This window comes from Hermetia illucens, chromosome 2 (genome assembly GCF_905115235.1).
Source record: "Hermetia illucens chromosome 2, iHerIll2.2.curated.20191125, whole genome shotgun sequence".
In the NCBI taxonomy this organism is placed as follows: Eukaryota; Metazoa; Arthropoda; class Insecta; order Diptera; family Stratiomyidae; genus Hermetia; species Hermetia illucens.
The window spans coordinates 138424366-138437686 of NC_051850.1; the positions used below are offsets into that span (position 1 = coordinate 138424366).

General features: G+C 37.4%; 1 protein-coding gene across 1 annotated transcript in view; it reads right to left on the minus strand.

The window, feature by feature from the left end:
• LOC119648290 (myophilin) overlaps window positions 1–13321 on the minus strand; it is a 46136-nt gene that overhangs the window by 3021 nt on the left and 29794 nt on the right. Inside the window, exons 2-3 of the mRNA XM_038049947.1 lie at window positions 2711–2930; window positions 2526–2647 (exon numbers count right to left, since the gene is read on the minus strand). Coding sequence (XP_037905875.1) covers window positions 2526–2647; window positions 2711–2930 — 342 coding nt within the window. The remainder of the gene's footprint in view (window positions 1–2525; window positions 2648–2710; window positions 2931–13321) is intronic.

Consider the following 13321-nt stretch of genomic DNA (forward strand, 5'->3'; position numbering starts at 1 on the left):
ATCCACCCGGTCCAGCTGAACGTTTTAACTACGTGCAACAGACTTATAAGATAGTCATCAGTACCAGCAGATAACCTACTGTTATCTTAGTGCGTCAAGTGCATTAGCCCGCACTTAGCACGTAAGTCATACTTGATTGCAAAACTATATACTGTAGCATCATTCAATAACTATCAGATTCAGTGCTATACAAAACCAGAGGGAACTCAGTAAATTACCGTGAAAACCCTTCTGTAAATGGATGGACTCTAACATATTGTTAACCTCATGATTTGAATTAGGAGGTTGTTTGTTAGCCAAAGTCTTAAACAAATACGTATTTCGGGGACCAACTGTCCCCTTTTTCAGTGTTTTTATCTTCTGAGAAAATTGTCCCCCCAGTTGGGTTTTTATACCTGTTCTTGCGACTATAATATCCTAATTAGGCTTCTATTCTTCTCTTAAAAGTTCCATCAGGGTAGAAAAATTGTCGCCACTATCTGTGTTTAACCTTCTTTCGAGGGAAATTTTCGAGATGTGAAGAAACCCGTAGGAATCTAGTCTCCTAACATCGTTCACCTCCTTCAAGACATTGGCGTTGTCCAACGACATGTGGTGTCCCTGCTCTATTATATGTCTGGCAACCGCGGACCTTATGTGTGGGTTATTCTTATTTTTAGCGAATTCGGCCTCCTTTAAGTGTTCCAACACCCTGGTGTGAACTAGGCGTTTTGATTACCCTACGTAAATCTTGTCACAGTCTATGCCGCTTTTCTCCGTACACTCTTTTTTGTCCTTGACTGATTGTACCGGGTCCTAAGTAGGTATCGTCTGCTGGTCGAGGTGACTCGGAATTCACGTTTATGTAGCCGCTTTTTGATGTTCTGCATCCGACCCGAATAGGTTAGTGTTATCCATTGCCTAGCTTCTGTGTTCACCTCCTGGAAGTGTATTGAAAGTTGTTGTCTTGAGGCCTGGCGTAATTTCTTTTTGATCCGATTTTCGATGAGGTTCCTGCTGTATCCGTCTTTCTTGGATGTTTCTAGGATGTAATTCTTTTCTTTATTTCTTCTCTCTTCATTGAGCGGTGTTGTGACCATCCTGTGGTTCATAAAGTTCCATGCCGCCATTTTATGGTGGAAATCGTGGTTTGAGGTGTTTGCGATGGTTCCTGTGTCTGGATCGGTTTCCCGTAGATGTCGAATTCAACATCCCCCCTTTCCCGGATTATTTTTAAGTCTAGGAACGGTATCTCCCCTTCCTTTTCGATCTCCATCGTGAAATCGATGTTCCTGTGTGCCCGGTTGAGTTTCTCGAGGATTCTTCCTACTTCTTCCCTTTTGATATTTGCTAACACATCATCCACGTATCTGATCCAGAATCTCGGGAGTGTCCCAGCTTAATCGAGTTCAGATCAGATGCGCGTAATGATGGAGTGACATATCTTATATGACAGTCGCTGAAACCTTACTAGTTACGGATAATATTATAGAAACCTAGTACATGGATTAGCCATATATATGAGACGCTCCAAAAATCTTGGCGCAACCGATGAAGGATTTAGGATAGATTTCCCTTACTTCTCTCTACAGAAGGTCGTTAGTCTCAAGGTGTGGTCCTTTCAATAGCAACGCAATCGGTCGTGTGTCGACAAAGTTCTGCATCATGTTTTTTAGGGTGAAAGAAAAAATGTTATTTATGATTACACTTCTGTGTAACTTCAATTAGGCAGAGCCTACCCTCTCGGTTATTATTGGCTACATTTTGACGAAGCGAGGTATAACTCTGCCCTCTGATTGACAAAATTTAACCCAGGATAGTCCTATGACCACCTTCTCGCGCTGCGGTTGATTACGATGCCAATTTGTAAGCTAACCAGAGTACAGTAGTACCCCACTGCAAGGGAGAGATGTGTCCTTTAGAGCCTCACTATATAACGTTACGCAGACCCATCATATTCAAATGACGTTAACTAAATCATCAGTTGAATTGAAAATATCCAAAATCCTCGATGACGTGTGCGCATATTTCAAAAACCAACCTTTGTCGAATTAGCCATTTTTGGAGTGAGTTTTGTAGCCAGTTTAATAAAGATAATTGTAGCCAACAAGGACACTAGCAACAGTTCGTTTCAAAGCATAAAATCTCCGTTCAAAAGACTTTTCGAGAAGTTTACACTACAAATGAATACCACAATCATAATCTCTAGACAGTTGTCGAGGATGCACTCACCCTCGCCCATGTTGATTCACAAGAAACACCAAAAATATACAGACAATTGCTAATTATGAATATCTTATATTGATTTTTTAGCTTTAATTAAATTCAGTTGAGGTTTCTTGAGGTATTATCAATCCCCAATTTTCCAAATTTTCGCTGTTCACTCTATAGCAGATTGGCTACAATCGCTTTATTGATCAGATATCATTTTTCATAATGGAGAGGTTGAAAGCAACTTTTTCGTTACGATATGCTAACATTTTCAGATATTTTTTGGATTAGTAAAGATTTAATTTTTGACATAAAAAATTTCTCCAAATACTTACTTTCCTTCCTAGCGATTGTAAGCAAATAACGACTGAGTTAAGATTTTGTCGTTCCCACAAATCGACACTTTGGAATGTTTCTTGTGTTGGGACACCGAATTTTTTAGCTGAATCAAGGAATGCTGCAAAACAATTTCAATAGTCAGCAATAAGTCCACATTTACATCAAAATTATCGAAACTTACCGGTAATATTTTCCATGCACTTAAATGCCATTTTACTCTGATTGATTCTTTTAACTGAACCGGCTTCTATACAGTTAGCCAGTTTACATAGGAGAACACCATCTTTCAAAACTTCAAAGAAGTTATCCATATCACCGGAGGTGTTGATGGGTTCTTCTGTAATTTCCTTAATCCATTCTAAGCACTCCTGGGCTAATTCTTCACTGTATTTTGAATTGATCTGGAAAATAAAAAAAATGGAATTACTTTAGTATGCAAACAGAAATGAATCAAAGAGATTCTAACCGTAATATAAAAAAATCTTTCTATCGTAAAAACCGGTTGGAAATCTACTTTGAAAAAAGAATCTTTTCATTTTTCTGCTTGTTAATGTGAGCGGTTTATCACATATGGTTTGGGTAACAACACTTTTCTCATAATTAATCAATTGCAAATTTTAAATTGCCTTTTAGGAGTGCTTCTACTTCAACGCTAGATTTAACTTGCATATATATAAATACTACATTTACTCTCAGCAATAAATTTTCATTGAAACAATTTCTCTCTCATTCTACATTTAAGGAAATCTCCCCATTGCACCAAACGCTCCGCAAAGTTAAATAGTAAAACATAAAAAATATTATGCAATTGCCCTTGTGATTCTTGTTTTGTTCAAGCCTCCATATAAGGTCACATTCAAACGTAATCAATTGATGAACATTTCGCACATTGCATCTGTTCTTCGCACAAATCCTTTTTTGGCGTTCAAAAGTAAAAACATGTGCAGATTAATGATGATGAATTGCAACCGTGGAAAAGTGGATAATCTTGACTTTTCGATTGATTCAATATGATATGACTGCAGACCGCCTGTTTAATATTTACTTTATTGTTCTCGCATATGAATTTCAAATAATAGATTGTTCCAGTGACAAAATATGAACATGTTTTCTTCAACTTCCCGATGGTATTCAAAGTCCAAAACTGGTTCCACTTCAGCTCAAATATATTGTATTAGAAAGCAACCAGAAGAGGAACACATTTACTTTGAAGATGTTCCTTATCATGTGAAAAATAATTATTGTTTCTTCTGATAAAAGCTCGGAATGTTAATGACTACCATTATCACATCACATCTATTGTAGAGCATCTTGGAAAATAACCCGCCTAAATTGAAATGCTGCATACAGCTACGAACTGTGCATGCCAGGCATGAATAACGATGTTCTGTGCGGTTTTCAATTACCCAAGGTTAATTTTCATCGCTGAACTGCTCAGTAAAAAATAATAATCACATTTATGGTATTAACAAAAAGAAGACATTATGTGAATTGATTCTCGATGATATTTGGTTTATTTTGATTGATGATTCAGTAAATGCAGTTTATACAATCATGGGCAAGGCATTGAGTGGAAATGTTACTTCAGTTGGGCTTTATTGTAAATATAAAATGTTATCAATGTGTGTCATTGTGACACATGTTTCATTTGATATACTTGGAATATTTTTCTGAGTTCACTTTAACGCATTGGCAGACAATGTGCCAAGCGCGCTTTCTTCTATTTATTTAGCCTTTGTACCATACAGACGCGGTGTCGGCTCATCATAATCGGTTGCGCGATTTTGTTCTATCGAAGGTCTGAACTGAATACAGTCGCGTGATATTAAGCCACCGTTGTTTCGGCCAGCTTTTTGGTCGCTTACCATCGATTTCGATGTTCAGACCAATCGGATATCCTCATTTCGGATGTAATCAAGACGTGTTGCGCTACTAGTCCAACGCAACATCTTCGTTCACATTACCGCAAGACGGCGTTCACTTTTTTATGGTCGACCAACACCCATAACCATAGAGGGCGTCAGAGCGGACGATACTACGGTAAATTTTAGATTTAAGACGTTCGTTGGTACGTCGATCACAAAGAACACCAAGTGTGAATCGCTACTTCATCCAGGTTGCGCTAATGCGTGAAGCAATTTCATAACGCAATTCTTCATTGGCTGATAACATTGACCCGAGATATTTAAATCGCTGTTCTGGGCAGCTCACTGTCAGTGACAATAATAGTGCCTGTTTCGTAAGGACAGTTGCCAAAAATTCTGTTTTAGATATTCAGATTCAATCGGAGAACATGTTCCATGAAGGGATCATTCCATTTTTGTGCAAATTTGTCGACATATTTTTTGCTATTAGATGTCGGATCGTGGTAGAGCAATTTAACCCAACGCACGAGTTCTTCTTCAGTAGTTCCGCAGTTCTTGACCAGTGTTGGGCATATTTGTATTCGTAAATACGAAAGCGAATAAATTCGTACGATGATTTTCTATGAATATGGATACGAATATATTCGTATTCGGAGAAGTTATTTTTTTCTTATTACACAAGTGAATACGAATACGGCTATATTCACACTTCCGAAAGTGAATACAAACATATTCGTATTTACGAGTACGAACACGAATTTTGTTGGATTAATATTTCCAAGTATGAATACGATTTTTTTTTGTATTGAAACGTTAGTATTCGTCTGGATAGGGAATATTACCGCCTGATCAATATGATCCGATTTTAGTAAGTGTGATAGACAGGATCCAATTTCATTTGTTATTATTATTATTTTCCAGCGATGTTCTAAATTTCGTATTATACTCAGAAAGAGGTATTATTGATGGAAACATGTGGTTGTGGTTCCCAACATTAAGTTGAGTTTAGTTAAGCTGTTTCGAATACCATTCCTACGTAGTAGGATGCCTTCTGGCCCCATAGAACCAACAAAGCATGATGAGGGTTTATGCTCTTACAGAAATTTTGAGGCCGATTACTTGCAATTCTCTTACCCCTAGTAATATGCCCATATCGCGGGCAAATCGGCAGTGATCTGCCCAGAACTGAGCGATTTAAATACTTCGGATTAACGCTATCAGCCAATGGAGAATTGCGTAATGAAATTGCACCACGCATTAACGCAACCTGGATGAAGTGGCGTTCCACGACTGGTGTTCTTTGTGATCGACGTATCAACGAACGTCTCAAATCTAAAATTTACCGCAATGTCGTCCGTCCTGTCGCCCTCTATGTTTCTGAGTGTTGGCCGACTATAAAAAACAATGAACGGCGTACCGAGTCGGGAGTCCAACACTGTGTGCGTAAATGCATTCATCTACCCTACCCCAAAAAAAAAAGAAACTAGTCCAACGCAACACTCAGAATCGCGTTGGATTAGTGGCGTGATACGTTTTGATCACATCCGAAATGAGGATATCCGCGATCGATATGGGATTGCATCGATCGTGGAAAAGTTGCGAGGGAGGCGTCTTCGATGGTATGGTCACGCAATTCGTGCTAACGAGAATTCACTTGCCAAGATTGGTCTAAACATCGAAGTCGATGGTAAACGACCATCATCCGAAAGTGGATATTCTCACATAATATATGCATATATTACGTGCTACGTACTACGAAATACACAAAACCTTTCGTACCTGAAGCGTCCAGCTTCTGCTTTCCCGACTTGTTATTATATGCGAATTCAAAAGCAACATATTGTTTTCGTTTTTAACTTTGTTGAGCCTAAATACTATTTCTACTCATTAATCTAGGCTATGTGGATTAAAACATAAACCTCAGATTTCCGCTATTGAAATCATGAAGGAAAGAATTCAAAAAGTATATTAAGAAAAAAAAATTAAACATCTCTACAAAAGTAATTTGTAAGAACGAATCCCAATTCAAAACTATTAGGAACAAACATTGATTCAAAAACTGTTATTCAAACCAATGAAACTTAACTTCAAAAACACTTAAATATTCAAAAGAAAACATGAATGAAATATTTCGAAAATCATCCATGTCTGAAATTTCCTCACAATGCAGTACATCTGAAATTCTTTTGCATAGAAACTGAAACTCAGAAAATCGATAGAGAGGCGCCAAGCTTCTGTTCTAATGTATCTGAAAACTCATCTCGTCATGAATTTGTAAACAATCATCATACCTACATCTGTGCGCATTATGAATAATTCTAAGCACAAAGTTTAAACTGCAGTTGCAGGCAGAGGGAGACTTTCTGGTGGAGGGTTTTTATTGAAAAATCCTTTACATTTTGCATACAGAATTGAAGTGGATATACGTCACCGCACATCAGTTACAAAATTTCAATGCGTTCAGTTCTATAAATGGTGAACTTGACAAAAAAGGAAAAGTAAAGGAAAATATATAATATTTCATAAGCGGAATGATTCAATGGGAAATGTAGTTGGATAAATTTACGCCACAGTAGATACAACTCTCGCTTTCAACACAGTCCCATTTTCAATCTCGGCAATCGTGCGTTTTGTTGATATCTAATCACTGCAGGATGTCCTAATTAAATGCCTAGTTTTTCGCGATACATGAATTTTTACCGTAATATAGTTCGTGTATTTCAAGCATTAATTATACTGTAAATTTAATCATTAACCTGTTCGTGTTCCGCATTCTATTAAAACCAGGCATTGTTCCTCCTAATGAGAAGACCAACTATAAAGTCCTCAAAATAAACGCTGACCGGCCAAACCCTTACCAATTCAACCCATATGATTACGGAAACAACTTTCACGTTTGGCTTTATTCACCTAATGAAGGAAACCGCGGAGACAATATTATACTTTCATTACTTCGTCATCATGTTTCATTAGTTTTATGACGACTTTTATCACATTGTACAGTCTCGTATAAGTCTCACACATTTTATAATAGCATGATGATCTAGCTAGTCTGGACTATGTAATTGTATACCGCGGAGCTTCGTCGAGTTAGAAACTCGCGTGCACTTTTTAATTAAGTGCAGCACAACAATAGAATTAGCCCACGAAAGTGAAAGACTTATCTAATTATGCAAAATGAAAACAAGTAGGGGAGCTGTTTTACAGTAAAAAAACATTAGACTGATTAAAGCTAAGTTGGAGAGACAGTTCTAGGGTAACGGATGTAATTCGTGGGAAGGACGGATTTTCTGTGATAAGTGGGTGTAGTGCAGATTTTTGAAATTTTTTCGCATTATCATACATATGTAGGTTTTAGAGATTTTTCCTTGTACGTTAGTAACCTGATTGTAGACTTCAAAAGTTGTTCAATTGATGTTTGTGGGAATATTCGGAAGTGCATAAATGAGAAACTCATTAGGCGTTCAAAATATAACAAGAAAAGAAATAAATACAATAATTTAGATAAATAAACTGAAAATTCCCAAAAACAATCAGAAATAGAGGAAATGTCTCAGCACTAGGCGGATGTGGTAGCTACTACATTTTATTTCCAAGTGCGTTGTGGTATATACAAACGGTTGAACGATTGAAAAATCACCCACATGAGCTAATAACCAACAATTCAATTTGAGTAAGATATAAATTTCTAATAATTCACCAAGTAATACTTTCTTTAAAACAAGTCGGGAAACCGGGAGCTGGACGCTTCAGGTATGAAAGATTTAGTGTATTTCCTTTATAAAGAGATTTGAGTGTGCATTTGCGCCGTTAGTACGTAGCATGTAATATATATGCATATATTATGTGAAAATATCCACTTTCAAGTGATATTGACATTCATTAAATGTACAAAGAAGCGACCACTCTGACCTATTATAACTTTGTTAATAAAAGCGCGATTTTCACCAAATTTGGTACGATCGTGCTCTACGCTGTAGCCTACATTCGTGATTCTAGGATGAACTTAAAGGAGCTTTCCTGCCAATTACTAAGAATTTTAGTAATGTACTATTATTAATTTATTTGCACAGATATCGGCATGTAGGGTATTTCGGAGCCTAGGCACCATATAGTGGCAGCCTCTTGATTTTTTTCAGATTTTTCGATTAATTTACACCCCCCTTTTTCTAGTATGGAGACCCCACATTAAATTCGACGTAAAAGGATGTAACTCACTGTACGCGTGAGCGTTTTCGGTTCCCACATTTCCACCAAATTTCGTGTCAACCGCTATAACCGTCTCCGAGAAAAATACGTGTGACGGACAGACAGACAGTAAACTGATTTTAATAAGGTTAAGTTTTACACAAAACCTTAAAATAGATATTGAATAATGGCGAGTTCTTCGTAGAGAATAAGATATAACTTCTGTTCAATATTTTAAAAGGATGTACATGCTTGTCCATGCAAATTTTCCTGCCACGTAAAAAAAATTAGGAAACAGCTACGAATATAACCGTATTTCGGCGAAGCTTTTCAACTTTATTACCTATGCGATTATCTACTTTACAGCGAAACGTTGACATTTAGAGGAAAATTTGTCAGTTAAGTTGCAGTTAATTTCACTTTTATAAAAGGAATCATTATCATTTTCTTTAGAACTACCAATTGGATATTTGCGTACAACGAGTCAATATTCAATAAATGTCTTATATCACCTATATTTGGCAAGTGGTATGTATACCTTTGTAAGCATAAGAAAAGTCTTATAGCCATTCCAAAACCCACTGCATTGGAATAGTACTGAAGTTGAGTCCAGACAAGTGTTGTTTTGGTAACTCCAATGTCGCCAAAAGTAAGCGCGACTTGTCTAGCAATTGGAAATTATTGTTAGACTGACGAAGCTTCAATGATCTTTGCTTGACTAGGTAGGTTAGCGCATATAAATTGCAACAGTCATTTATTTTGCGGGATGATATCTTCGACTTATTTAATGTATTCGTGCTGTAATTGCAGTTGGAATGTATCTATCTGGGACAAGTGTAATACCATGGAACGCTCATAGGAAAAAACCAAAAGTAAAATTCAAGCTCAACCAGAAATTGTAAATTTTTCAATAAAAATTTCACCTTTTGAAAATAAAGACAAATTTTAAATTACACTTTTTCCTTTTTTCAAGGATTGAGGGATCCTATCCACTAATTATCGGACTGGATCAGTTAAGTAGCAACCTGCTCCCACTTTTTTGGTCTGCCCCTCCTTTTGGTCTTAGCACTCAAGTATGTTAAGAAAGTTGGGCCATAGTTTAGCTTCCGACGGACCTTATTCGATATGCACGCAGCCATTCGATCTACCTACGATGCAGTTGTCAAGGACGGTGGCATTGATTCAATGCTTGAAAGTTTTATTATATATCAAATATTATCTATTTATGGGATTCTTCTTCTTGCTCGATCGTTACCCAACCACTGTAAGACGAGTGCCTCCCCCAAATTCCTCCATTTCTGCTTACCCTGCACCTCCTGATACCACTATTTTCCCAAAGTCTATCAATCCTCTTTAAATTCTCTACATATGTAAGTCCACCCTATTTGATTCTACAATTTACCATTATTATTACCATTTCTCCCAGCAATATACCCAATTTTTCTGTTGTTCGTTTCATTAACAGCATATCGTTTTTCATAGCCCTTTGAGTGAATATTAATTTGTTTATGCTCTTCTCGTTTACTTTCTACTATGTAGGCATCATAAATGACGGAAGGGAAAGATTTTACTGGTGTGGCGTGCAATTAGCAATAGAGCATATTTGGAATAAACCTCTTTTTATCAAGGCCAGCGATCACATATATCCCTCAGTCTCAGTGCGAACATTTCTTCTTGAAATTATGCCTCTTTGAGGAACCCCTCTTTAAATCTACACTTTATTTGTAAGAACATCCTTGTAAATTACTATTTGCCCCATTGTCAACCCGAACTTTGTTCAATCCTTGGATTTTAGACTGCGTTTTTATCGGGTTGTTTAACCTTTGTTGTAATCAATAAAGGTCAAGTGTAATCGAATACGCATAATAACCTGTTGGCTTTTCAATAACGAGATTGTATGTGTCCTGTGGTACCCCAAACTTTGCGAAGTTCGACTTGCTCTGGCAGTTGGTAAAAATCCATGTTGTTTACCAGTCGATTTGCTTGTATGGTGCATATTTCCGTTAACAGTTTCTAGCCAGTCGTACTTACTGACAGAATGGTAATTTTCAAGATATTCGTTATCATTTTTGGGATATAGTAGTCCGTTCGGAGTTTTTTCAGCTATCTCGTAGTAGGATTTCTTTTAGAAACTTATATCATGATATATATATAACAGCCGGCGAGTGTAATTTGTGATGGTAGTGATATCTAGGGCCGTAGAAAAGAAATCTGAGCCCGGTAAAAATACCGCGTAAAAGTCAGGCCCGTGGTGAAAATTATGCGGGCCCCCATATTATTCCTACTTTTTTCCTTGAAATTGCTATCCGGGTCCAGGGAAAATCCTTCCTCGTCAGGTTCGATACCACATGTATGGTTAGTGTAAGGAAAGGTACTAAGGTGATGTTTCGCGCATCTCTAATTGCAACTATAAAATCGTGCTCGCAAATGAAGCAACCGATTAAAATGTAAGTCATAGAATGCCTTCTTGTCCATCAGAACGCTCTTGTGAATACCTAATGTTTGGTTACGATTATTTTTCTCTACTTTCTTAGCATTTAGAGAGTCCTGATTTCGCCGTCCACTTGATGGCGGATCTGGCCATTGGGAAGAAACTTTCTCCCACTGTTTGTAGTTCACTGACCCCCTGCTTTGGGGACAAAACCGCAAGTCTTCGACGACTATTTAATATCTAGAATTTATCTGAATAAAGGCTCCGGCTGAGATATCACCCTCTATTTTAGAAATGTTAAATCTTCCAATTTGTACACCTTCCACATGGAAAACATCATGGCCGGAACGACAGTAAAAGAAAAATTCTCCGCCAGCAACGTTTCCTTAATCACGAAAACGTCCTTTGACTACACCATAGCTAAAATTTATTAATTTAGAGAATTGACCTAATGACTCGGGTTTAAATATCGATTTTAACAATGGATGTTCACGGCTATTTTTTTTTCTTATCTGCCATACTATGTCTTTCTTAAGTGAAGCATATTCTCATTAATAATTAACCAATAAATTGCAAATGAAGAAAAACAAACAATTTGAATGACCCACCCTCCGAACGAATAGATACTGGTACTCTTTTGTTATTGTTATTCTAATACGCACATCGGATGCAGGAGTAATCTTATGTAATAACATCAGTTCAGAACTAGTATAGCTATGTACCAGGTCTGCAAATATAAAACTGGATTTTTAGTGAAAAATACAAATAATAATGTACAAAAGGATGCTATAAAATATTTCTTTCAGTGAAACTGGTTAGCTTTTGAACCAAACCAGAATCAAATCATGGATATCTTCGCGAAAATCGAAGGGCACTCCTTAGCCATTGTATATCCCGTCGGTACTAACAAGTGGTAATAATCAAACAGAGCCAATTTTGGTAAGCCGCATAGAAATTTTCCAAATCAAGTGCCTCCAACATTTGCCTTGACGGATTTTAGTATATGTGACGCATCACTGACGTATTCCACCTTGTAGTGCCGTCCCCACATAATCGGGCAGGACAATCAGACCCGAGCCTGCAAGGGACTCATCTGGAGTATCTTTTGCGACGAAACCTCACCAGAGGTTGTCTGATCATGGGTCCTGGGAGAGCCCTCTAAGCGCATTTTTTCCAAGAGAATTCCTGGAGGTTATACTGACGGCCCGGTTATTTGTGGTTGATTTTTATGGCGGCTTTGCCCAAATCGCTGTACAACTCAGGCGCCGTACCTCCAAGTGGCGGCAGAAGTGTTAGATAACCCTTGCATCCACTGGTATGAATGCTGAGAAAATGCACTTAATATAAACCGGTACCGTTCTGCTAATCACGGCGAGGCTCTGATTTCGGCCTTCAAATCAATCCGTGTCCGAAAAGAACCGTGAAATTATGCCGGCATTTCCATTTTTTTAAAATAATTCAAGACTAAGGATGATAATTTGCCATTGGTAGGGTTTAGTATTCACTGGTTCCCCAGGTTTCAGAAACTCATGGTATACTGCATCTTTCCTGATTTCAGCAGATACAGAGTATAGCTTCTCATCCGTAATGATTTGGTCTTGCCGTCGATGTCAATAGTTGTCCTACTAATGGTTTTTTGCATTTAAGACTCTCCAGATAACTCCATTAGTTCATCCATCAACAGTCAATATCTAATTGAGAGAAAAATGGCCTCCTTTAAACTAATGTTCAGGAGGCATCCACTTCCCAGCTCTGGAATTCTGCAGCAATTACCTCCAGCGGTATCAAAGCCATTTTTAACACAAAAATAGAATATACTGTTGTGTGAGGCTTGTATTCTTGCAAATTGGATATTTTTAGATGTAAAAGTAACAAAATGACGCAGTGATAATATCTGCGTTTGTAGTATTCAATGTGTGAATTCCCGTTTCATATTGACACAACTGGTATAAGACGCTCTTTTCTGTGGGACGGGTTATTATGATGCAGTTTTTTCAGAGGAATTTACCAATACAAAAATGTAGTCTTAACATATTAGTAGAAAAAAAGGACACTAGCTTTTCTTCCACTAAATCCTAACAAGTGTAATTATTAGACTTTAAATTATCAATGTCATCCAGGAAAAATGAAAATTTAGTAATCATCAACCAATTTCAACTTTATAAGTAACGAAACAGCCAATAACCTTTTCCAATTCTTCTTACTTTTCCTCAAATTGGAACATTCAGTGAATACCTCATGCGTTTATCAGTCTACAACAGAGGAGAGAAAAATTCTTGGAAACTTCCCCCATTGTTTAAACTTCGCT